This window comes from Aquila chrysaetos, chromosome 2, assembly GCF_900496995.4.
Source record: "Aquila chrysaetos chrysaetos chromosome 2, bAquChr1.4, whole genome shotgun sequence".
Lineage (NCBI taxonomy): Eukaryota > Metazoa > Chordata > Aves > Accipitriformes > Accipitridae > Aquila > Aquila chrysaetos.
The window spans coordinates 77976708-78003017 of record NC_044005.1 but is presented as its reverse complement, the minus strand read 5'-3'; the positions used below and the strand labels follow the sequence as shown (position 1 = coordinate 78003017).

General features: G+C 43.9%; 2 protein-coding genes and 1 long non-coding RNA gene across 4 annotated transcripts in view; 2 read left to right on the top strand and 1 right to left on the bottom strand.

The window, feature by feature from the left end:
* Positions 1–1586, top strand: part of SMAP1 (small ArfGAP 1) — a 94333-nt gene extending 92747 nt beyond the window's left edge. For both annotated transcript variants that reach the window (XM_030042993.1, XM_030042983.1), the window contains one exon: positions 601–1586. In XM_030042993.1, the coding sequence (XP_029898853.1) occupies positions 601–735 (135 nt within the window). In that variant the 3' untranslated portion in view covers positions 736–1586. The remainder of the gene's footprint in view (positions 1–600) is intronic.
* Positions 1310–21576, bottom strand: B3GAT2 (beta-1,3-glucuronyltransferase 2). The gene is given in 6 exon segments (XM_030043007.2): positions 1310–2177; positions 2257–2405; positions 9125–9269; positions 20548–20622; positions 20624–20987; positions 20989–21576. Coding segments are annotated over 6 exon segments (930 nt in total). The 5' UTR covers positions 21099–21576; the 3' UTR covers positions 1310–2090.
* Positions 20199–25367, top strand: LOC115353513. The gene is made up of 2 exons (XR_003927595.1): positions 20199–20302; positions 25198–25367. It is a non-coding gene; the product is annotated as an uncharacterized LOC115353513 (long non-coding RNA).
* The last annotated feature ends 943 nt before the right edge of the window (positions 25368–26310 follow it).

The window sequence follows — 26310 nt, the reverse complement described above, 5'->3', positions numbered from 1 at the left end:
TGTTTTTAACAAATTATGGTATCTTGAGTAGATTCTTTAGCAAGAATAGTTAGATTTAGGTAATCCCCAGGTTACAAATCCACCTCATTCTTTGTTGATTGCCACCTAAATGGACAATTTCTATAAAAACTTGCATATTCAAGATCTTGAGGTAGCCAAAGAAATATTGCTGGAACAAAAAACAACTGGAGTTGCAAATGCAGACAAGGCTATATTATTTGGTGTTCCTTTGTTGCGGTTGCCACAATTTTGTTGGCCAGCTTTGAAACTGTGAAAGCAGGCTCTTACTAACTGAGACACATGGGGCTCCTTCGTCACACGCTCTGTAAATCCACTAGTGGAGTGTTGATTTGGACTGGACCAAGTGCTACAGCCAGTCAGCTGATGGAGAATGGCGACTGAACGGTTCCAAAAAAGCCGCTGTCTTAAAAAAATGCTGAGAAACTTACACTGAGTCAATATTTTTATTTAATGAGAAATATTAATTTTAGGGAAACGTACTATAACTGGGTTGCTAGCTGGGGGCGTGACTGCTTTTTGGCTAGCAGCGTGTTGTGTTTCGGCTCCAGTGCTAACTAGGCTCGTGTGTATGCCCCACAGATGAATCAGCAAATGGCTGGAATGAATCTCAGCAGCTCCAGCAACGTGATGGGCTTCGGGCAGCCCCCCAGCACAGCGGCAGGGTGGACGGGAAGCTCCTCTGGTCAGACTCTCAGCACACAGCTGTGGAAATGAAAGTTGCAATAGAAGTCTCGCCCAGAACGGCCACCTAACATTCCTTGTTCAAATGCGTTTACTTTCGCTGTTCCTTCCATGTACATACTCTTTTTCTTCTTCCCCAGCTGTTCAGATTAAGAATATAACTGACTGACCGTGTTGTGGTCTATATTGATTTAAATTTGATGTAGTGAAAAGCAGATCAAGAATACATTTATACATCCTTGGCAGCGTTTTCATACAATGCATATGATTTCATAGGCCATATATTTAAGAAGCTGCTTAACCACGTATTGATTTTTTTTCCCTCAAAATTCTAGATCAAATGTTTGCATATAAGGGATGTAGCTATCATGTTAGTAATATCCAAAAATATGAACCCTGACCCCCCCAAAATCACCCAGTAATCCTGTAGAAGGTACTGTATGAACAAATGTTTAATCATATATAAATAGAATGTAAATGTATCACTGAGCAATGTTTTCTAGTGTATCAAACAAATTTTGTTTCATCATACATTTCACTGTGATGTTATTATGGTGTGCATAACAGGGAATACGGTTATCGAGAGAAAGATAAACCTGGATGTTGCTGTAGTTCTACAAATCAATAGTTTATTCTTTTAAAAACGAGCATTTGATCCATTTGAGGTCGCTGTGATAAAGTATCCAATCTGGCGCTCGAGGCACGTACACAGTATTAATGCCGAGAACTAGTGGCACAGTATGTATACAAGGGAACTCAATGTGAACAGATCTATTTTTCCTTGCAGAGATATCCAGGTTTATGACAGTGATTGTGTTTACATTTTATGGTGCCTCGTAATGATAAAATGTTATTTCCCTATATTAAAAGGATAAATCCATAAATGGTTGTTGGTTTTTATTTCATTATCATATGACCTATTTGACTGCTGTTTCTTCAAGAAGTCTACTTTTAATGAAGGAAAACATGTTCAGCTTGGAGGATCCATTTATGCAAATATTTAGATCAACAGTTTGTGATTTAAAATCAGTTTATAATTACACCATTAAGCTGGATAAATACAAAAAGTATATACATAAATGATGATTTTGAAAATACTCCATTGCAGCCACGTTTCTCGTGATTATTTTTACTATGTGGAAACAGCCTTAAAACAAAGGTAAGTGTCAGTTATTAAGACGAGAGTTCAGACATGCATGCAAACAAGTTAGAACAAAGCACACCCACTTGATTTCCTTATTAGAGTATCTGACAAGTTCCTTTTGTTTCCACAGAAGTCCATCAGATGACTATTAAAAGGTCTCACGCAGAAGTAGGCTCTTTTAACTGGCTGAACTTGAACACCTTCTGACACAGCCGTTGTGCTGTACTTCCCGTGTGTCTCCAGATCATACCTCGATACTGACCGTGTCCAGATGGTATTTTGGCTCATTAGCTAGGTTTACTTTTTCTGTTCGCGTGTGCCATACAAGAACCTATAAAATAACATTTGCGTTAGTACAGTCATCTACGGAGGTGATACAAAAGCATTTTAGTAAGTGCGGAAATCAGTACCTTTGTGCAGTTGTTTGCTTTTGGCTCCAGTTCCTCCACTGTTGTTATCTGTTTCAGAAAATCAGATTCTTGCATGCCTGGTTGAGAACCACGGCGCTTGAATACGGCTTTTGGATGCGACAGAATCACTTGAAGACTCACAGCAAATCCTTGGAGAGAGGGAGCAAAAAAATGCTAAGAAAAACCTTCAGGCTTTACATTTTCGTGCAAGTCACACTTAAGCCTAGAAATCTCCCATCCTCTTTTTAAAAAGGTGTAAAATTGATTATATGGACAGACGATATATTCGGTAGGTTTGTACATCCTATCTTGTTTTGTTTTGCCCTGAAGGTGCAATTGCATTTTTTTAATTGCACCGTATTTTCAATGTGTTTAATCCATTTCCCATCGTGCAGAGAATATGCTTTTTTGCCTGAAAAGTCAGGTATTGCTAAGATCTCAGACTATCCTGAATTTTAGGTAAAATAAAGTGTATAAAATGTATATTGTAAAAAAACTTCTAAGTTTAAAGGCGAGTCAGAAAAAGAGGTTAAAATATGTTGCTTAGATGTAACAACTGTGGTCTTTAGAGATTTTTTTTAGCCTTTACAGAGTTCTGATGTTATTGTTGCTGAAAGACAAGTCATACTCATGTTTTGCCTTGTACACCGTGTAGTTATTGTGGACTTGTGAATCGTTTTCATCAGCGGTGGTCTGCAGGACAGCCTGCAGCTGAGCCGTGCATTGCACAGTGCGGCTGAAAGGGCTTCATCAGCGCACATGCCTCTGCAATGCGTTCCTCTAATAACATATGTCAGGTCCCTCAAAGGGAGATTGCAAACTGAGAAATCATTAGTTTGAACAAACTCGCCCTCTCTGAAGCAGCTCTCATGAGTCTCCAACTTGCCATTATTTATAGAACTCTCCAGTTTTCATTCAGCAAGGTTCAGTCGCATGTATGCTTCTTTAAGTATGACTCAAAACTCAACTGATACACTTGTAAAGAAAAATTATGTTTGTGACTCCTCATGTCTAATTGCCAAGCCTACCAAAGAAATCCTTTTTTTTGTCAGTTCAGAGTGGTTCCAGCTGTCCCTTTATGACAGCAGTAGTAACAGTTTTGACATCTGTTCTGGAAAACTGTAAGAACATTTAATTCCAAAGACAGTATTAAAATTTTCTCATTTAAAAATGAGTATAACTTTCTCTAGTGGAATATAAATCTATCCCCTTTTTTACTAGAATTACCTTGCTGCTGTATTTTCCTTGAATATATCTAGAGCTTTTATGGGAGCCTTTTAGAGAGGAAAATACAAGGAAGTAATTACTACATCACATGTAAAGTCAGCACACTGAAACCACTTTTTATCTTAACTATTGTGCTCTTGCTTGTAGCAAAGCACAGGAAGATACCAGAAAGTGATTTTTTTTTTTTTTTTTTTTTTAACATAAAGATTTGGACTGCAGATGAAGACTACAGGTTCGATGTAAAGTGAGGTCCCAATTCACTGACAGACATGGTTGAAGAAAACACATTTCAGTTTATACATTATATCCTGCTTAAGATAAAGAAGAATAGGTGTCTAGATGGAAAGGGCTTATCCACACCTTGCAGAGTACTCTAGTGAGTACAAGACTTCCAGGAGGTGTGAGATTTTGGCTGTAGCCTGTCCTCACTGTGTGGTTAAGCCCTGCAGCCTGCACCACCTGCTAGCAGCAGTGCTGGGATCCAGCTGTTCTCTGCTGCAGCTGCTGGGTTTAGCCAAGTGGTACCAGGTACCAGGCAGAAGAATGGCAGTTTGGAATTTTCTTTTGCAAACACCAGGTAGGTGTTTGTCTTCAGCCGGCGACGGGCCTTTCTTGCTCCCTGTGACTTGTAGCCTGGCTGTGAGGGAGCACAAGGTGGGCTCCATCCCAGGGCTGTTCGTAGCCAAGTGTGATCATTTGTGAAGAGCTGAGGTTGAGAGTTTGAACTCCCTCAGCAACAGACAGCTGTGGCGCATACAGCCAGCTTTCTGCACTTTGAAAGATGACCATAGACTTACCACTGAGGAACAAATTGGCCTGGTTCAGTTCAGTATTTTTGCTTAGGGGTTGTTTGGGGTGGTTTTTTTTTCCTCAGTATAAATTTTTGGTGCAACTGGGCTTTAGTATGGTTGGTATTTTGGGCCCCTCAAACAAATGTTTGCTTTGCAAGGGAAGGCATTTTTGGAGCCCTGATCAGCTGTGTGAGCTGCTGTTTCTTTTTAAAGAGATTTAAGATGTAGTTTTTAAGATTTAAGCTGGTCATCCATAAAGGAGAAAATGAAGTAAACACCAAAGTTAATGTAGTGCCCTAGTTTTTAGAGTGGAGAAGGAATCTCATTCTAAGCAGAAGAGACATGCAGATTTTTCTGCTGCTTATCTTGGTGCGTCTCAGCTTGGCTCCCTCGCCCCCATAGCCCATACGTTAATTTCTCCTAGGTTCTGGTGTTGCAAAGCTTGCTCCTCTGTTGAGAAAATTGGATTCAGTTCTGAGGGTGGATTTCTGCTATGCACAGATCTTCAGATGTGCCCTTGCTACCATGCTATTGCAAACTGCCATCTTAGGGTGCTACCAAAAATCCCCCCCGTTTTCAGGCATCAAATAAAAGTCAAATTACTAAACTGAGTGTTGCACGTGGCAAGGACATGGACTACAGTGCACTGACCGGCCTGAGGTTTGTTTCTTTGGTCATGCAGTCTTTGTTTCTTAAAAGAATCCCGTAAGTAAGTCAGCCACTTGAAAAGATAAAATAGTTCAAGGAGGCTTATCTCCTGGCTGTCTAGTTCTGAGGAGATGACTCAGGTTTTGACCGGACTGGCACTAGTAATTTCTCTCAGTAGATAATGATCCTGTAGTAATAGATGAAAAGACACTGTTATTTTGAATTCTATCCCCAAAAAGGGATTAATCTGGGATTACTGTCTCCAGCGCAGCATAACTGAACAGTTCTACACACATACAATTCTTTTACATGACCGTTATTCCTACAAGGTCATATTGCGCTTAAGTTCACATGAAATGCCACAGGGCAATTTCATAGCTGGAGTATGAAGAGGTGTTTTGAGTTTTTTGTGTTTAATGCAGGGCTGTAAATTAAATCTAATTGGATGAAGAGCCACCTAGGTAAAAACTCATTTGTTGGAGGACAAGATACCTGGGAGACATGGCAAAGATTACATCTGTGCTTCTGTCTACAGAAGCTGTTTCTGTTAATTCACACCTTGACTTCTGCTAGACCAATGGCTTCTGTTAAAAGGCAGAACCATTTTTCTTCATCCGGTTAGACTGAGCCAGCCTTTAAAGATTTTGTTGCCGTGATTAATGCCTTTGCTTCCTGAATGCTCTAGATAGGATACTAGCTGAAGGCAAGCTAGAAACTGAGAGCGTTTATCATTTCCAGAGTGTGTAAATTGCTAAAGCTCAGTGCTGATGTTGAAATGGATATACTGGTTTCCACATAGTTCAAGGTACTACCTTTGGCTTGTTGAACATGCCATGGCTTGGGATCCACTTCTTTCAAGTTATCTTCTCCCTGTGACATACTATGTATGTGGGTTGCAATATGGCAGAGATGCTCAACCAGGAGTTTTTGTAGTTCACAACAAAGGCATCTGCTGACAGTTAATTCACCATGAAAGAGGCTCTCAATTTCAAACTCAGAATTTAAAATTGTTGTTACCATTTGATGGAGGGGTGGTTGGGGTTTTGGTTGGGGGGGGGGGGGGGGGGGGGGGGGGGGCTTTGAGTGTGGTGTCTGCCATAGCCACTCAAATTTTTTTTGTTTGTACTTGTGACTTCCCGCAGTGGCTCTTTCAGACAAAATATGCTGTTTTGCAGTATCATTAATAGACTAGCTTTTTTTCTCAGGGAACCATAAGAAAGATCCACTACAGATCTCATAACTGTAGCAAAATCCAAAAAAAGGGTGGTTGCTCAGGCCCTAGCAGAGGAACTTGGGGCACAGTGAATGAGCTCTGGACCACAAGTCCAAAATCTGCTTGCCCAGTGATTCACAGGCATGGATTCATCTCTATGACTGAAGTAGCTGCTGGAATGCTAATGTAAAACATTCATTTGTTTTCCTGGAACAATCTTGACATTAGGAGAATCACAATCTCACTTGTTCTCATGGGTGGCCAAAAACTCTGACACTGGGAACAAGCCAAAAATAAATCACTGACGGCATCATTTAATATAGAAGGTCTATAATAAACAACACAGTGCCTACCTCAGAATCAAGTCACTTTTTGCTTACAACACCCAGTTCTCTCACACTTTTCTTCCCTGAGGGTAAGGAAGTCTGTGTCAAACTCTAGAACTCACCTACAGTTAAAACTGTGACGGAACTTAAAAACCACCAGAACTAATTCATATGGCATGTTGGTTGCCAGACAAGAAGCAACACAGGAAACAGCTACTCTGAATGCAATTTCTGAATGCAATTTAGCATTGGAGAATAGCAGTGTCATCCACAAACTTCTCAAATAACCAATGTTCACTGAACTGATCTAATGGGATTGCCGTGTGTGAGTACATTTCAAAGAAGAAATTAGGGAAGTTGGCCAGCTAGGTAGCGTCTTTATGCTGATCCCAAGGAAATCAGCAGGACTGGCCTCCACTTGCAGTAGGCAATTTGGCCCTGTATTTTGAAGTCTAGAATAACAAGTTTATGTGCTTGAAAAGCAAGGATGCGCTTCCTCTGAACAGACACAAGTTAAATCAGTGGTCCCATACCTTTTAAAAAGTCATTCTTTTCACACCCAGCCTCATGATCAAATTCTTGTGAAAATCACTAGAAAAGATAGTTCCGTAAACCAAAGGGAGCCTCCTTACCAATGTCTTGGGAATCAGAACATTAATTATAAACAGCTGTAGATAGCTGAGCAGTTTAATATATGCACCTATTTTTATTTTTTTTTTCATGGTAGTATTTTCAAGAGGGAACCTTGATCTTCCTTATGTGCAGCATATGGTATAACCTAAGCTGCTTGTATATTTGCTGCCAGCAGATAGAGGAATGCCAGTGATGTACTACAGCATGGACTTAGGTTTGTTAGCAAGTCCTCCAGGTCCCCAGGGGGTATGCTGAGGAGTCAGGGTGGCAAGGGTGGAAAACTGAGTGTTAACACATCATCCTGTAGACTGCACCTGTTCAGACACCTATGCAGTTCTGGATTTACAGGTTCTGTTCTGTTTGTCTGTGCCCTTCCACCGTATTCCTGAGGGAAATGAAGATGCAAACTTAACATAACTTTCTACCAGCCTACACAGCATCCATTTCTCTCCTTGCTGAAATTAAAAATGTAATTTAATTTCTTCAGTTATTTTTTGAAGGCTGATAGAAGTTACAAAGTAGTAACTAACTCCTTGTTCATGGATCTGTAATAACTCCTCTACTCTCAACACCTGTATCTTTGTCTCTATAACCCTCCCTTCCCTGGCTTCAGTAAAAGTCCGAGCAGGTGATGCTGCTAATGGAGCTGCTATTGCCTCATACCAGCATTTCAGCCAGCAACTGCAAAGCATAAACAACAACTTAAGAACTTTCCACATAGCCCTCCGTGTCTGGGTTAGAGTCCCTCGGCTTTTTGCCTGCTGCTAATGAATTATGAACCATGCTATCATCTTTATAATGCCCATAAGTAACCACTTCTACAGCATAGTATCAGTATGTATCTATATATCCACAGGCAGAGACTGTTAAAATGCACAGTTGCAGTCCTCAACAGGCTGCACAGGTTTGGGGATTGACATACATACTTCTCCCCTGAGGAATGCCTCTACCTGGACACTCAAGTATTTATTTTCATGCCAGCTGATACTATTAACTTCAAATGCTTCTACAGTGCAGAAAAGTTCACCTGTTCATGTTTCTATCTTTGAGGTGTTAACAACTATTAGTTCTCCTTTACTCTTTTTAACCAATTGTACTGTAAGTAGTATATATATTTTTCATCAAACATTTCAATCCATATAAAAATATTCTGTTGAGATGAGAAAGCACTGTCCTTTTCCCTCCCCCAAAACATACAGGTATCAGAAAAAAGAAAATGGCTGGCTATTCCTACCCTGTTCTTGCCCTTGTATTCCTACTTTTCCCCTTCCCTCTCCTTCCTGAATACAGAAGATGCTTAAATGCAAATATCGTATCATTTGCTGGGAAACCAGCTGCTGCTACATCAGAAATTGGACTTCTGCACAGTGGTGATTCATGTGGCAGTTGTGAATATATACAAAAGATTGTCTCAGCCTGGACTGACAGCAAGACAGACCTATGTGGTGTGCTAACTTCACAGCAGAAGATTGATTAGATCCATTTTGAAGCTTTTCTGCCTTCATCTACTAGGCTATAGCTGTCAGTGATTTTTCCCCTAAGCTCAGTGTTTCAAACTATATCCATCTACAGTTATCACCGTCATTCCAAATAACCAATAAAAAATGAGTAATTTCATGATAAAGTAGCATTTTGCAACACGAGGTCTAAGAAGGGTCTGCATTTATACTGCCTGGTGTAGATTGATGACACAATGAAAGGCAGGGGCTCCTTGCAAAAATTAATTGGATGAATTAATTTACAATTAACTTGTTTCAGACAAACAATTTATACAACATAAAAGCCAAGTTGCCACATAAAATTAAAAACAAGTGAAAGTAAGTTCAGATATCACCAAGCAGCAACTTGATTAGATGAGATGGGCAAGCTAAGACTTCAGGATATTTAGTGCTGAAGGGCTACATACAGCGGATGTGCTTCAGAAGTTTAAAAGCTGCCTACACCGAGACATCTGTTTCTGTCCCACTCATAAAAAATGTAGGAACAGTCACTATGAAAAACATTCATGTATCATGAAACCTGGTACTTACCTGCCATGTCAATAGCGAAGGGCCTGTCAGCTCTCCAGCCAGTGTACCAGCCAACAACTTTGCCGTTTTCCACGACTGGGCGCTCGTACCGTCGTCCTCCTACCAGTCCCACGGGCCAGACCGATACTTTGCGGGTTGTACGCATCTGCAAGAGGCAGGCACAGCGTGACTGCATGCACGTTTTCCTAGTAGGCTTTTTTTGTACATGTTGGTGGAAAGCCTACACATTAATCATCAAGACTAGGTATTTAAAAGCAATTCTAGCTTACAGATTTCAGCCGAGCAGAGTAAGTATTTGAAAGCTGCATGTGCCCACTCATTTTCTGTGAAATCTCCAGCTCTCTAGCCCAGAGGCACCTCAATTCTACTGAAAACATCCTATTCGTATTATTTTTTTATAACAAAAACTTAAAAAGCCATGAAAAAACAGTATTTGTTTTCTTGTTTGTTTGGGTTTTCAAAGGTGTAGTAGATCTTTTTCATCTGCAAGACTATAGCATTCTTGCCCTAGGCTTATTTCTATAGATTGCTGACGTATCATACAAGCCCAGCAAGAGAGAATATTACAATAATGATTAACAAATACACACTTCATTAAGACAAGTACAATTAGTTTGAGACTGGTAACAAATACACTGAGTACAGGAAATTGTGACACACAACTCCTACCTGCAACATACCAGATTTGTACAACAGATGCAGCTCAGATCAATTAAAGGCTCACAAAAAAAAAAGATTAAGTTTGGGCTAAGCCTTTTTAACTTCTACATTTTCTCTTGAAAAGCTCTGCTAAGTTTCTGAGAAGGACAGAAAGCAGGTCGGGCAGGATGCTTCTGGTAGTTTGCCTTTAGTAACGGGAGTTTTTCCCAATGGTGTAACTGTAAATGCAATTCTGGAAACGTGATCCTCATCTAACCTAGAGGAAGCTACAAATACTAAAAAAATTACTCTAGTAAAAAGCGTGCATGATTGGGAGTCAGTGAATCCAGTTCACTGGTTAGTAGACCATTTTCTTCAGTAAACTCGAGATAACATGACATGAACCCTGATGTGCTGATCCCCACGGGAAAATCACTGACAGTCTGGCGTGAGAACTTGAGAAGACGAGTGCACAGACACAGCAACTTGCACGATTTAACAACACCGATTCAAAAGCCACTGTTTTAACTACTGTGTTTAAATATGCTCCTATTTAAGCAAGTATTAAACTATTTCAGTGTAACGTGGGCTTAATTTGATCGATTTTTAAAACAATCTCTTGTCTTCTGTTGTAGTTGAGGCCTATTCCTTAGGGAAAGGTTATCCCTTTCTCCTTCCAAGCACTCCTCTTAGCAAAAACAAACACAGTTTTACATATTTGTAACTGCAGTCCCCTATCGATAGATGTTGAAGTAAAAGACAACCTTGGTTAAATATTAAACACTTCCCTCTCTTTCTGCCAAGGTGAAAGATTTATCATGCATATCATCTAGACTCCCAGAAGATGCACCAGAAAAAAACAAAGACATCACGTCACTCTTCTTCACATTTCTAAGCTAGAAACATCAGCAGATTCTTAGGAGAACCTTCACATAGGGAAGGCATACAATACTTATTTAAAAATCCACAAACTTGTATGTGCACACAGAAGAGAGGCATGCACGTTCTCCCTTTGTGTACCTCTAAATTTGTTTAGCAAAATTTTTTCACTTCCACCCTAGTTACTGTTGCAGCAAGTCAGACCCTCTCACTCAGCAGCAGCAGTCCATACTGTGTAAGAACAGGGTATGTATACAATTGGCAACATAGGGATTTCTCCTGATAAGGATTCTATCCAAACCATTGACTATTTAATTGCCAGTGAGAGACTGCCATGAATCTCTCTACAGACTATTGTTAAATGTGTTTCTCCCTGCTTAAGATTATTTTTCCAATCTCTCCCACTCCTCCATTTAGGAAATGCAGAGTTAGCAATTAACTGCTTGGATATGGAAATCGGTCAAACCTCCTCATGAAGAGCTTTTAACTGTGGCTTGAATGATACATTCATTTTTCTAACGGTGATTTGTATTAACATCCAAACACATCAGACATGGACACAGGGCATCACCCTGTCGGGCTTGTCTACACAGGCAAGTTTCCAATAGGTTTTCAAGGGCATGTTCAAGCCACATACACCCAACTGTGCTACACCAATATTAACCGCAGGACGAACACAGACGCCCAGTAACTCTTCTGTGTTGCCATTAATACTTTCCAGAGGGTATGGATACCTGAACAAATTACTACTCTACTGATTTACAGCATTTTAGCTACCCCGTGCCAACTGCCTGTACCCATGGTAAACATAAAACGCCGCAAGACAAGAGCAGGCACGCTCTGACTACAAGAGGGTAGCTAATGCGTGGTAAGCCCGTACCCTGCCTTTTCGCACAGTAAGCATTTGGGTAGCTGTGCTGCAAAATGAGCCAGATCACAGGAGACTTCCGAATTGGGTCAATAGCAGCCACAGCGTTTATGCTAGGAGAACCAGACTGATTTACAGTAATACTCTACCATACACAATGTGTAGGAAAATCTTGTCAAGGAAAAGTATCTCACTGACCTCATGAAACCAGCACGAAATGACCCAGAAAGTTTTAATTATTACAATCTTGGGTCCATCTCGGTTCCTACGAGTTAAGTCAGTAAAGCCACCACACATCAGAGGGAAGTAAGTAACCCTTTACAGAGCTCTGTATTTTGTCCTTGGGTTTCTTTATTCTCACAGGTTACATTTCTGGAGAATTAAATAAGTGGGTGTCAAGAATACAGCAATCCCTTTAAGTAAAAACTGAAAGAGCACATCTAGACCAGTATTTATGCTAATTCTGAAATACCTTACAGCTGCAGGATATGCTAGGCAGATGAAAGTAGGAATATTTCTTTTAATCTTCTGAGAATAGCATTACTGCAGTTAACATACTGATGCGTTAAGGCTGTATTTATGTATGATGGGAAGAAAGCTATTATTTGGATTAAAAGGCCAGCTTGCATCTGGAATTTGATGCTGCTAATCATTGGGACACAAAAAGGTGATTCAAAAACATGTTAATTCTAAATAGCTTTATTGCTGTGGGTTAAACAACTGCCAAAATCCTATAACTTACAAACAGCTTCCTAAATTACTCTTCCATCTGTCATTTTAATGTGCAGTAGCACATGCTGTCTTAATACTCAGCATTTTAAGCCCTAGTAGCTTACATGAATGGTTATTCATCTTACTTACACTTAACTCTCTGTAAGTTAAGCATCTGGTCTATCCTAGTTAGACTTCTATAGTTAACAAACAAGAGATAGGAACCTACTGATGCAATTCATCCTGCCTGGCTTAGAGAGCTATCTTAAGATAGGATGAATATCCCTCTGGCAATGCTTTTGTCCTCTTATTTACTTTGTGGTTATTTGAAAGGGGATCTTGGGCATAGGAGAAGAGTGATGTACTGGATGGAGGAAGATGAGAAAAGGACTCTGTAAGATGGTAGAACAAACCCAAATGAAGCGGGGGGGGACACAATTGGTAAGGAGCGGGCAAGGAAATGACCCAAGAGAGGAGTAACAACTGACCAAAGAAATCCCAGTGAGGTGATGGGCATGTAACAGTAAATACAGTAGCAACAGAGGAACCACTAAAGAATAACAAATGAAAATGCGGAAAATGTAGCTGAGCAATAAAAGACAGTGATAAAAGCATTGCCAAAAATAGCATCTCATTAGTCAATCAAGAAAAGCTGCTTAATGGGATGCGCCAGACTGATGGATAGGGAAGATACCAAGCCAGTAACAAAATATAAAAGCCCAAGGGGAACAAAGGCAAATGACAAACAGAAGGAAACATGACCATACTTCCTACAGTGAAAAGGCTTCCAGACTGGAACAACCACCCTAGTGTTTTTGCAGCATGATGTCGATGCGTTTCTATTTGGGATTCAAAGCTCTCAGCAAATGCAAACCTGGCTGCCACACCCAGTAAGCTTTTTTTCTCTCCCCATTCTCTATCACTTCAACCCCTGTGTGATTTGCGATCTGCACTGGTCAGGCTACAGGTTATCATCCAAGCTCACCCCCCCCACTCCCCAGCACCGCAGGACTCACACACATTTCTATGCAAAATTCCAATTTATTATTACCAGAGATGGGATCTAGAGCTCCTTCACTACAACCCTTCCACAGGGGAAAATGTTATGGGTTAAAGCACAAGCACAGCCAGGTTCCCTTTCAGTTCTCACACAGGCATCCTGCATTACTCACAGGTTATTTAAAGCCAAATTCTGCTTCAACAAAACTTACGTGACTGCACTACAAGACAGAGGAATAGCTCAGCTGCAACGACGCTATGCCCGTTTACTTAGGCATTAAATGGAGCTTCTGCCCCTACTTACCATTACTTCAAAGGAGGTACTGAGTCACAGAAAATCTGTGCCAGTGGTTTTTGTGGTTCAGGGACTGTGATGCTTAGGGGATAGTAACTTCAAAAAGCAAGTTTGTTGTCAGTGAACTTGACTGTAAAAGGTATGTCTCCATGGGAAAACTTGTAGAAAGGGTCTACAAATCAAAAAAATTGTCAATCATTGATTTAGCCTGCTCTGCAACCCTCACAGGTGATCTGATTTAGTGCTTCACCATCCTCACTATTAGAAAGCTTTTTTCCAAACATCTGCCTTAAACCTCCTCTGCTGACTCGTACCCAGATCTACACTGCAGAGGGAGGATACATTAACTCCCCCTTCTCTCAAGTAACATTTTACATATCGGATACAATGATTAATGCTTCTAAATTATACCAGCATCCTTGGGCACAAATGTCAATATCGCTTCCCTACAGGAGAAAACTGTACTAAATTTAACTAAAGCAGTTAGGAGCCAATTTCTCTGGATTGGGAAGACTTCCAAAACATTTGCTATTCATGTTTCCTTTTGGCCCTTCTACTTACCAATTCTTTTTCTCATCCTACTTTCTGTTATTCTACTAGGTCGTGTTCACTGTACCTCCGAACAGCCGCTGACCATTCGTAATTAATTTCACAGTAACAGTACCAGTTTCACAGGTAAGAAAAAGACTGCTGTCAAAGTGCAGAAACAGAGAGTGCCTGGTATTTTGTAACCCAGAGTCCTTCGCTTGGATAAATCTGTTTCAAACAGCTTTTTCTGTCACTGTTTCCTCTCATTTTTAAGCTGTTCCATTGTTTCTCCACCAGTCTTTACTAATCCAGCCTCTTTAGCATAGGTATTACATGTCTACGTGGAAGGGGAATGTCAGTGTGCATTTAAAATCTGTCATGTATTCTTAAATCATTTATATACTAGAAAGGTATTTAATGCACTGCTAACTCATATTTAGATCCTTTTTTATTATGAAGAAAATAACTAATGACTGCCAGCTAATATTAAATTCTGTCTAGACTACTGTTATTTTTAAGACTCCAGCAAAAACTTGATTTTTCCAACCATCTCCAAGAGATACAATGAAAGATCTCCATGTTTTCAAAGATAAACAGATTAACTTATACTACTTCTAAATCTTTTGCATAAATATATCCATTAAAAAAACCACAGAAGTTAGCTTAATACAGTGTATAAAGATTAGGACAGTTATGTAAAAATTATTAAAGGAGAACTCACCCTTCCCTGGTCAAAGCTGGAATAAATAGTAAAAAAGATATTACAGAAAAGGTGAATATTTTAGTTGCTCTCAAAATACTTTGCAAAGACGATCATGGGGAAACTGAAGCCTGCGTGACATGTAACGCCCGCAAGTATTTCTGTTCTATTTTTAATAACAAAGATTTTTTTTTTTTGGGCTACAAACTGTTAAGAGCCATTAGAGTATCTGCTACCTTCATACACACCTTTTGGGAGAGCAAAGGGCGGGGGCATAAGAAAATGTTTTCAGTCCGAATCACTCACACAACTTGCCCTCTGCTCTGCAGTGCCACTGTGAAAATTACCAGAGTTGGACAGCCCTAACCTTCAATGAGGTGGTCACATCCATTAGCCAAGACAAAATGTTTCCTATTTTCCCCTCAGTTCTTCATGAATCTTTGTTCCCATCTGGCTGATTTGAGGATGATCCTACCTGGACAATTTAGGCCACTACATAAGCAATAGCATACCTTCAAAATATTAGGGAATTTTTGTTTAATTTGATGTTTAAGTTACTCCTGTGCAGAGCAATCCAGCTGACTGTCCTCTTCACCGATCATATTCTTACCTTCTCTGTGGCTCCACGAATCTTGAGTTACCTGCAAAGACTACCTCAACTTCAGGAGCAGGGGTTGAGCTCTCTCTCCTCCTACCTCCTTTCCAGCTTCAACTCTACCATCATGGTCAGGGCATTCTTGTGCAGGCAACAGCTACAGCAAATTGCATTCTGGTCCCCAACTCAGTGGGCAACAGGGCTAACTGCTAAGCTCTTAAAACAAAAGTTTGCGGTTTTTTTCCCCTAGAAATGACAATTCACGCTGCAAGGCTGTATTCAAATTACACCTTATAGTGTGGGTTCCTCTAAGGAGACTCAGTCTGCAAACCCTTGCCTTGCACTCAGACCAGATAGTGGTATATGTCACACTTGCATGCTCTAGGCACCCAGTGAATCTTGTTATGAAATTTTAGACACCAATGACCAAAGGGCTAGGGGTGGCAGTGAGGGAGATCATAGTTTTAAATATGAGCATTTTAATTTCACATACATCTCAGTTTAGGTGTCTGAGCAAAATACAAGCAAAGGTGACAGATATAACCTAGGCAGGAATCTCTAAAAATCAATCCATTTCTGAATGCAGCAAGCTCGCTTTCTCACACATGTTGAAGACCTTTACTCCTGTTCTTTGTACTCCTTACGCAGCTCACCCCTCACCCTCAAAAGCTTCAGGGGAGTCTGCATAATCAACAGCAGCGTGGACCTCCAACACTAATTCCTCCAACTTGCATATGTATCCATACACGGACCAAGGAAGTGGTGGCCTTTGTCCAACTACTCGAAATACAGAAAGGGAAGAGAAAATACCCGACATGTAGAAACGCATGAATGATGTGAAGAATTAAGGGAAATGGAACTTGACTATGTCTATCGTCGGTTTCAAGCACTTACGCTAATCTTGGTTTTAAAATTTCTCTATGAAGGTGGAATGCCAGCTTTCTGTAAGGTTTTCTTTCTGGCAGTCTAAAAATATGAAATTGGCAGTTGCTAGGCATCAGTCACAATATTACAATAACTTGTATTCAGGAATAAGATGAAGCACAAATGCAACAAAAACTGTAACAGAGTCACTCCAAAAAGAACAGCCTATAGTAAAAAATAGAAGTTATGACGATTCATGTAGAAACATCTGTAAGGCATATCAGATACAGTAGTTGGGATTTCAGGCCTCTCAGTGGCTTTTTTATGAACACAGGCTGATGTTCAACTGATAAAAGATAACTTTCAGAAAGTGGACTGTTGTTTTTGATGGAAAGGTGCAGATGGACCCCTCCAAGTGAACAGATCATACCTGAGCAGAAAAAATAGAAATTATTTTTGAGGTCTGGATCCCAAAATAATAAATGACAAAATACAATATGCCAGAACCACCAGCATTGAAGAAAAAGCACCATTTTTCACCTGACCACCATTATACTCTCAAGCGGAAACAATTGCGAATAACTTAAAAGGCCACACCTCCACTCCTGGAAATATTTCTTCATTGTTGCTGCAGCCTCACTTAGTACTCTAAAGAATTGCACAATCACTAAACAAATTGGTCCTTTCCCTGAAGCCTTTCCAGGGAAGGTGAGCCTTTCATAACAACATGCTCAGCTGAGCCAATGCTGAATACACTGTAGCAGCAGAGAGACAAACCAGGCTCTCCACCTTACTCTAGAAAAGACAACTAAACCTGCTCACACCCTGCGCAGTTTGACTTTGAAGACATAGTTTTTCCAGTCAAAAATTAAGCTATACGCCCATATGCCATTGTACATCTTAGGAAAAAAATTATAAACAGCACCAGGGGTTCCAGATGTACTACAGATGGTGACATTTTCCAGCAAAACACTACTGTAAACTGGTCGTTCCCCCCCCCTCCCCGATTTCCATGAAACACATTTCGCCCAGGTCTACTGGGCCCAGCTCATTCCATATCAAATATAAGTTACTCATTCCTGTAAGTACCAGACAAAAGTACTTTGGACAGAGATTAGAATTTCCTCATCAAAAACTCTCAGAAGTATCCCATGGCACTTCATGTCAAAGCACACTCCTTTTTGATCATGCCCTTACGGTTTATACACCTCCACTCACAAGAAAGCCTTTGCTGATTTTGCTTTGTTAAAAAGGTTGCATTTTCTCTAAGGGCACTAGGGAAACCCACAGCAAAGGAGCTGCCTTAAACATAATCCTTCACTGACATGCAGTTCCCTGGCACGCCTTCTGCTCCACAGTCATGCTTTTTTGACCTCTGAGCGAAACGCGCCCCTAACACCAATGCTTCTGTCATGTTGGTTTTACGGTCCTAGCTAGCCTTGGTTCCCACCTTCCCAAGCCCTCACTGCTGTTACTGAAACCAACTTTGACGCAGAAGAGAGCCATTACAAACAAGACAGACCTACTATTTCATAAGCCAGCAAATGTACATAACTACTTGTGGGCAGATGTTAGCAGATATTGCTGCTGGCAGTTTGGGACCCACACGTCCCCAGGCCCGTGTCAGTGACACGCTGAAGGTGAGCCAGCCAGCACAGGATGGCGGTAGGACCAGAATTCAGAGCTCCTGTCTCGTCCCTCCACGTTTATACTACCCTCCCCAGTGAGCAGACTACAGTTTATCAGACCTCCTTTGGGATTACGTGACTGCAGGTCTGGAGAATTGTTCCTGGCAGGGTAACAAACTGAAAAGAAAAATCCCTCTCAGGTATTGTTACCACTGCTTTCATGACAGGAATTACTACCAGTTTTCCATCCGCACACCTCGCGTTCTGAAGCTGTTCTCTTCATGCTTGGAGAAGACAAGCATAGTTCACCCTCATAAATCAATCAATTCCGGAAGGAGAGATCAGGATTTACTACAGACCCATCAAGCCAGAATCCATAAAGAGAGAGAAGTTTTTTTAACAAGAAAAACCAAACAACCCTCAAGCAGTGCCTTGACTGAAAACGAGACTACTGGTTCCCTCCAAACACAACCTCCCACTCGTCGTAAAGGCGCATCTCGTTGGCAAAGCCTGCCAAGGGACTTCCCTTAACTTTGCCAGATCGACAAGGCATTCCCCGTGCTACTACCAGCGGCATCCCAGAGACCTTGCGTACAGCTCGTTAGTGACCCCAGGAAACAGTCACGGGAACTTGCAGTGGTAACTGAAGCAAAAGCTCCTTCTCCACTCCTCCAACAGAGCCGCCTTCCAGCCACCACTTTTCACAGGGAAAACTCATTCATGCACCTGTGTGTGCCTGCGAACACAAGGCTCAGAATAAACCCCTCTTCCCCAGCAGCTGAACCCTGGTGAAAGAGAAGCCTTAGGACTGCGGAGCTGCGTGCTGGAGGTTACCGTTCTTGTTAGCAAAAGGAAACACAGATTGCCTGTTGTGCTTGCAATTTTCAAGGTTAACCCTTCAGACAGATTTATTCCCTTGCTTTCCTGCATTTTCTAGCCAATCAAAGAGGCAATTTGTACTTTTTTGTTTCATCACTCACAGCAATTAGAAGAATAATACAGGAAACGATAAAAGAATAAACCTGACTGAAGCCCCTTTCAGTAGCTGTGGGTCACAAGTGATATGCTTGCCAATACTGTTCCTTTAGCTTGTCCCTAATGTTGGTACTCCAAAAAAAAAAAACCCCAAACCCCAAAACAAAAGTAGAGATTTGTCTCCAAATATCTTTTGTCCCACACTACTTACTCATTGTGGCAAAGTGTATTTTCTGCATCAATTTACAGACTCCCTAAGATTGAATCATATTAGTTCTACATCCCCAAACAGAGGCGGACACTCCCATCACATCAAAGACAGGTACATGGAATTACTCTTCATTATAATGCGCTAAGCACAGCCACGAGATTTTAAGAAAATCAATTACAACAAAGGTTTAGCCTCCAGGCAAAGGTCTTCAAATTAGCAGTTTCAATGCTGAATGCCAAATGGGCAAAGGAAGTAGAGGATTCCTGCTGAACAGGGACCCTGCACCTGCCCACATACTGGAAACTGAAAGGGACGCATTACAAATCTAAACACAAACCAACGTAAGCATTTCTAAAATAACTTGCTCTAGCGACTTTCTTCACATGCTTCACATTTCTGTGCATCGTGTTCATTTTAACCTACCGACTGTAATGCATGTGAGGAAGCACAATGCTTCCAAACTGCAGAATATGGGCGTACACCACTAAACACAGTACTGTCCACCAGCAGAAGACATGGACCGCAGTTTATCTGAAGTCCTGTACGTTTCCTAGCTGCAGCCAGTCTACTTTTCCGTCTCCCTCCCCCGTTTCCCTGCCAAGGTTACTCTTCTAGCTGTCACGGAGGATGTACATGATCTTTCTTCTGCTGTTTTATGTCCACTTATTAAACACCCCTCCTTCCTGTCAGGGGGAACTCAGAAAGAAAGCTGGATATCCTCTCCCCCCGAGGGCTTGCCAATTCCCACCGAAAAGGAGCAAAGCCCTTCACCAGGGGGCTGCAATAAAGACCAGACCAGGTCCCTTCACAAAAGAGACTCCTGAAAGGGTGTTTAGTTACTACACAAACGATTCACTGCTTTTAAGAGCGAAAGGCTTCAAAAAGACGGGGCAACTCCACATGAAGGAGTCGGCTGTGGATTAATTCATTCGCGCCAAGGAAAAACTGCGAAGGATGGCGACTCTTGATGCGAGTTTGCCCTACAGGGAGAGGGACGCAGCCTGAAAACAAAAAAAAAAATATCAAAGAGCGCTTTTCATCCTAGTTTTAACAAAACCGCAGGATCCCTTATAGCAACACTAAACTTGCCTCGCTCGGCAGGAAAGCGAGAAAACAGCAGTACAAAGTTGGCGGGGGGGGGAGCGTGGAGGGGAGGGAGAAGAAACTCAAAATGAAGAGAGGGGTGGTCACACACAGGCAGCGCCGGGGAGCCCGGGTGAGGGACGGGGCGCTGCGAGGCGCCCGCGCCGGGAAGCGGGCTTGGCTCATCCCTGCTTGGCTTTTAGGTGAGGGGCACGGAGCGCTCCGCAAAGCGGGGACGGGGCACAGCCCCGAGCAGCGAGGCGGGACGGGCACCTGAGGGGCGGCGAGGCGGGAAACGGCGGGCGCCTGAGGCGAGGCGAGGCGAGGCGGGCACCTGAGGGGAGGGCGAAGAGAGGCGGGAAACGGCGGGCGCCTGAGGGGAGGCCGGCGGTGGAGCTTCGCGGCCGCGCCCGCCCACCCACCCCCCCCCCCGCCGCCCGGCACGCACCTCCTGGAAGAGCTCCAGACTGTAGGTGTTGTCGTCGTCGGCGAAAAAGAGCACCCCGGGCTGCGGGGGGGGGCAGGTGCTGGTGCCGCTGCCGCAGCCAGGCCAGGCCGGCGTTGCGCTGCTCGGTGGCGCGGGGCAAGCCCGGCCGCTTGTAGCGGCGCGGCGTGGGGACGTGGAGGTGCGTGCAGGGCAGGCCGGCGCCCGCCACGAAGCGGCTGACCAGCTCGCTGCGCGCCGCCGCGTCCTCCACCAGGATCCAGTGGAGCCGCGCCACCTGCCGGAAGGTGTTGGCCAGGCGGGTGAGCTCGGCCTTCTGCACCGGGCGGCTGTACGTGGGCGTGATGGCATAGATGGTGGGCAGCGCCGCCTCGGGCCGCCGCGGGGCGGGCGCCCGCGCCGCCGCCGGCCGGGCTCCCCCGCTACCGCCGCCGCCGCCGCGGGGGGGCCAGGGCGGGCAGCGGCGCCCGGCTGCTGTCGATGTCCAGCACGATGATGACGATGAGCACCCAGGGCAGCAGCAGGAGGAAGCGGCTGAAGAGCAGCGACTTCATCCTTGCCCCCCCCCGCCACCCCCCGGGCGCCCTCCCGCCGCGCCGCGCCGCCCCTCAGCGCCGCCCCATGGACGGGCGCGGCGGCGCTCAGCGCACGGCCGGCGGGGGGCGGCCGGGGGCTGCCCCTGCGCCCGCCCGTCCGCGCTCCTCCGCGGGGCGGCGGCCGGGGAGCGCGGCGTTCCCTCCTGCGGCCGCGGGGGCCCGCCGAGCGGGGCGGCTCGGGGCGCCCCGCGGTGCCCTGCGGCAGCCCGGCGGGGCAGGTGCCTGGCCCCGCTCCCGCCGCGCCTCTTATGCCGCGAGCGGCCGCCCTTCCTCCTCCTCCTCCTCCTCCTTCTTCTTCTTGTTCTTCACCCTCAGCATCGCCGGGCAGGGGCAGGCGTAGGGGGGGCTGCCGCGCCGCGCCGTCGCGGCCGGAGCTCGGCGGGGGTGCTCTGGGGAGACGCTCCTTCTCCTCCGCTTCCCCGGGCGGCTCTGGCGGTGCGCGGGGGCGGGGAGGGGAGGGCGGGGAGGCGGGAGGGAGGGTCCCCGCGGGCGGGGGCCGGGGGTGTGCGGGGGGGGGGGGGGAACTCCCGCCCCGCTCCGCCCCGCTCCGCTCCGCTCCGGCCGCCGCCCCCGGGCGCCGCGGGGAGGGGGCGGCGGCGGCGGCGGCGGCCGGGTGGGGGGCTCCTTCCCGCGGCGGCGGGCGGCAACTTGGGCCGGGACAGCGGCGGCCGCCCGACGGGCCGGGAGGCGGAGGGGTGCGGTGCCCGAGTACAGTGCCCCTCGTAGCGGCGGGCAGCGGTGGTCGCTTCGGTTTTGTTGTTGGGTTTTGTGGTTTGTGGTTTGGTTTCTTTGGGTTTTTTTAACGGGGGAATATTTTTGAGCTCCGCAGGAGTAAGAAGTTGTAAATAAGGCGGCCGGTTTGTGCGGCTCCCCTCGTTTTCCGTCGGTGTCTCTCGCTCGTTGTCGACCTCCCGGCGTGCCTGCCCTCCTCCGAACCGCGCTTTCCCCGTTTTTGTGCCGTGCTGCTTCCCTGTAGATCAGACGGACTTGAGAGCTCCTCTTTAAAAAGCAGTCGTATATGAGAATTTCGTAAGAATCCACCTGTCTGTGTTTCGAGACAAAGGCATTCGTCAGGTGCCGCAACACACGTGAAATGGACGGACTTGAGAGCTCCTCTTTAAAAAGCAGTCGTATATGAGAATTTCGTAAGAATCCACCTGTCTGTGTTTCGAGACAAAGGCATTCGTCAGGTGCCGCAACACACGTGAAATGCACGGTCTAAAACCTCTTACGAATCCTTTCCTACCGGGGAAGTTTCCGACGCATTTTTCAACGCTCCCTGCTGTCATAACTAAACACTTACTTAGAGCTTGAGTTACGCTTTTAAAACTTCCATGTTGCATAAAATCACAGAGGCACAGCGCTGGTATTCACAAATTACTGATTTCTCCATCATTCTCTGATTAAAACATTTACCCTTGTATAGATCAAACGATGGTCTCGCCCACTTGTGGACTATTTGAGATCAGAAATAGAGTGATTATTCATCACTGATACATTGACTTATTGGTAGGAATAGCGCGGGTTAGAGAAATCGGTCACAGTCTTCCCTCCAGCCTCCTTGGCTTAAAAGTACTGCTTTCGCTTCTGTTTTATATGCATCCTTCACATTTGCATCTGTATAACAAATGCAGATAATGTGGACACCATGTGTATCTATCCTTCACATCTATCCGCAATCCGTTTGTTATTCAAAAGGATGTATTAACCCAGAGGGCTCACACACAGAAAGGACGCTGAAGTGATGTAATAGAAGCTGAAATCCATGTGAAAGTGAGGGTGACACATGACCAGGCACCCAACATCTAAATGAGGAAACATCTGTGTAGCAGAGAGCTAATTAGAGTTAGCATGTTTAGTGGAGGAGTGGAAGGGTTGTTATGTGATTAATGAAATAGTACGGAGGAACGCAGTGAGCATAAATAGTTCAATATATCCAAATCAAAAACATCTCGGACATGAAATTACAGTTGCCCATTTTGTGCTGATGCAGTTTATCTAGAGGACAATCATCTAAACGCCGTCTCTGTCCGATGGCTGAACATACCATTGTTTTCTCATTTGCAGTACAATCCTATTTACAGAGATAATTCGTTCAAATAATGCAAACATATGTATCAAAGCAACATACCAAGAAGCTATTGCTTGTTCTCATTTGAAAGTCAGTAGTCATTTGGAAAAGTTAATTCAAAGCTAGTCACTTCTAGATATTACATGACACCATGTCAGGACCCTGAAAAGCTACTGGGGCAGAACCCAGAAATGGAGGATTGCAAGTGGATGTGTTTGACATTCTTTATAGCCAAAAATATTATAATATTTTAAAATACTATTTTTAGCTTTACATTCTTTTTCATCGAAAAATATTATCTCTAGTGGTCTTGCGTGTCGTATTCAGAGCTTAGCCTAGAAAGAATACTTAATAGTTTATGGCTACAAGACCTTAATAAAGCCGGCAATAAGAATAGCTAAACGTAATTGCAGCAGTTTAGGAAGGAGCACAAACACTAACTCAGCACCGGGAAGGTATCCCGATGAACTGTTTGGAGTTCTTCCATCTCTTTAATTGTGTTCCTGAAAGCTGGTAACTACGTGTTGCTGTGCACTTGCTAACATAGTATTTACTGCTTCTAACTGTACACAAGATCTGTAACGTTAACCATATGAGACACTTGGCTGTTCGATCACAAATTGCAATAACTACATTTTTACCCCAGAACCGTTGTAACGTGTTTTCACGTGCCGCAGAACAGACTCCAGAGGTCATGAGTCAGGTACATCAGGTGTGGTATCAAATAATGCAGCAGCATTTTCTGTTAGCTTTAGGTATAGATTATCTTAGATGGAAAGGTAAAAGATAATGAAGGCACTACATACAAGCCAAATGTTATTTATTAAACTGTTGTTTCTTGATAAGCAAAGCGAAATGTTCTTCCTTTGGAAACTGGAGGAACCCAGTCAAATAACCACTCCATTTGTGGGGACAAACTGTCTACAGAGATAGTTTTTTCTGCCAAACACCTTAGCACTGGTTATTATAAAAATTGTCAGATTTGATTTGAGGCCTCAGGTGCAACTCTGAAACAAAGGACGAGTTTCTAACTTGTGATGGATGGTACCAATCATTGTGTGACTCAGGCTGTTCCTATGGTTTCACACACAATATGCAGTACAGTGCATATTCTGGGTTGTATCAGAGTGTGTGGGCAGGCTTTTCTTTTCAGGATCTGGTCCAGAATTGTTTGTTTGCAGTAGTTTATGGCTTGGCTCATCTATTATGGTATTGCTGGTTGCTGTGCCTGTCCTCCAAAGATTTTTGTCAGAGATGTGTCAGGACTTGGCACCCAATTTTTCATTTGTTTTTAAAAAACCTACCTCCATGTCAGTTTCTTGCACTTCTTACCAGCGGAGGATGTCTGGCTCTGGCAGGAGAATGCTTGACGTAGTGCTAGAAAGCAGCGCGTGTGTGCAAGTGTGCATATGGACATATATACGGAAGAAATCTCATCCCTGGGAACATTCTCTACAGGCCCACAGAGGCTTTTTTCAAATTGGAGCACACTGGAGACTATTCGTCTTGCGCTGGCTGGACACAGTCATAAGGAATTGCAATGCTAGCCAGCAATTGCGTGCCCCAGTTTCTTTCTTCTTCATTGGTTTCAGTCTTCCCAACATCTGTAGAAAAGGATAGGCATGGCAGGAGAGTTGCTGTAGCCGTACTGTTCCCCCTCCTCTAAAACAACTCAGTTCTTTTTGCTTTTCTGCCACGCACCCCTTGGGGGTCACCCACCCATCAGGCAGCTCCGTCTAGAGGCTTCTACTGGGACCCTGCCTACCTACCCAGCCTCTCAGCTGGATGTGCCCGGGGCAGCGGGGGGGACACAATCTGGCCAAGCCTTTTCCTTGCTCCCATTTGAATTTCCCCTCAGTTTCTGAACACCAGGATTTGCTCAAGATAGGTACAACATTACAGACTGTTCTTTTTCAGATATTGGAAAGATGGTCAGAATTATGGATAGCATTTGAAATAAAGCTATTAAAATTTATTGTTTTGTAGGTTCTGCGGCTGATGGAACTATTACAGTCCTGTGGGAAGCAGAAGAAAAACCAGTTGGATAAAGATATAAAAATGTGCAATTATTTTTAACTAGTGGATAAAAAACTGCAGAGAAATAGTTCCTATTTCACATGGCTGTAATTGAATAGATTAAACCCAAGGATGGTTCATTTCTTTGGACTGTTTTGTGGTTTTCTTTCAACAGCAGTGACTGGTGATAACTGAAGGTGGGTAATCAGCTCTGGCATGCAAAGGTGGCTCATCAGCCTCGTTTCTGTGATGGGTAAAACCAGATACCAGGTGACTCAAATCATAGCAGGCAAAAGACTAGCCTGCCTGTCTGAATTAAAAATATGCAGTGTGGTTTCTAGTGTTTGAATTTACACCTTTTGGCATCGCTCAGTCAATCAAAATGTGCGATTAGCCAGGAAAAATGCATTGGGGCTGCATGTCACAGGAGTGTCAAAGAACATCCACTGTCTACCAAGCACCCTGAAGGGCACAAGCCTGATCTCAGTGGAGTCACTGCGTATCTGGGGATTCAAATGAGAACGGGTTTATTATACATCAGTGAAGGCCCAAAAGACCGATGCTTAAGCCAGGCATCCTACAGGGAAAGTAATGTTCTGCCATCTGACAGGCACAGATCGCCACCCTAAGTGTCTGCACAGAGGTATCTTGGCATCAGCAAGGGGCAAAGAAAGGAGGAAAAAAAAGAAGCAGCAACACAGCAAAAGCATAATTTCTGCTGTCCTCTTTTGCTCCTTTAGACTTATTTCAGCCTCATTAGATCACCTAACACTTTTTCTAAGAGAGCACATTTTCCTACACTATCCAGTTGTGGAAGCCCCCAAGAAATTTAATCATCCAACTCAGAAGTGAGGGCTCCACACTTGCACACAGGATGCTGTGTGTCAGAAAAGACAAGACAGGCAGTGGAGACTGGGCTGGGCTGACTAAAATAATGTACATGGGGTCTGTGCTGTTCCAGGAACAAGAAACCAGCTGCCCGAGCTGACAATGAAGAACAAGATTGCATGTTTATGTATGCACACAGGCCATTTTGAAATAATTTTCTCTAGTGCTTTGTTCCCTTTCCTAATAACCCAACTT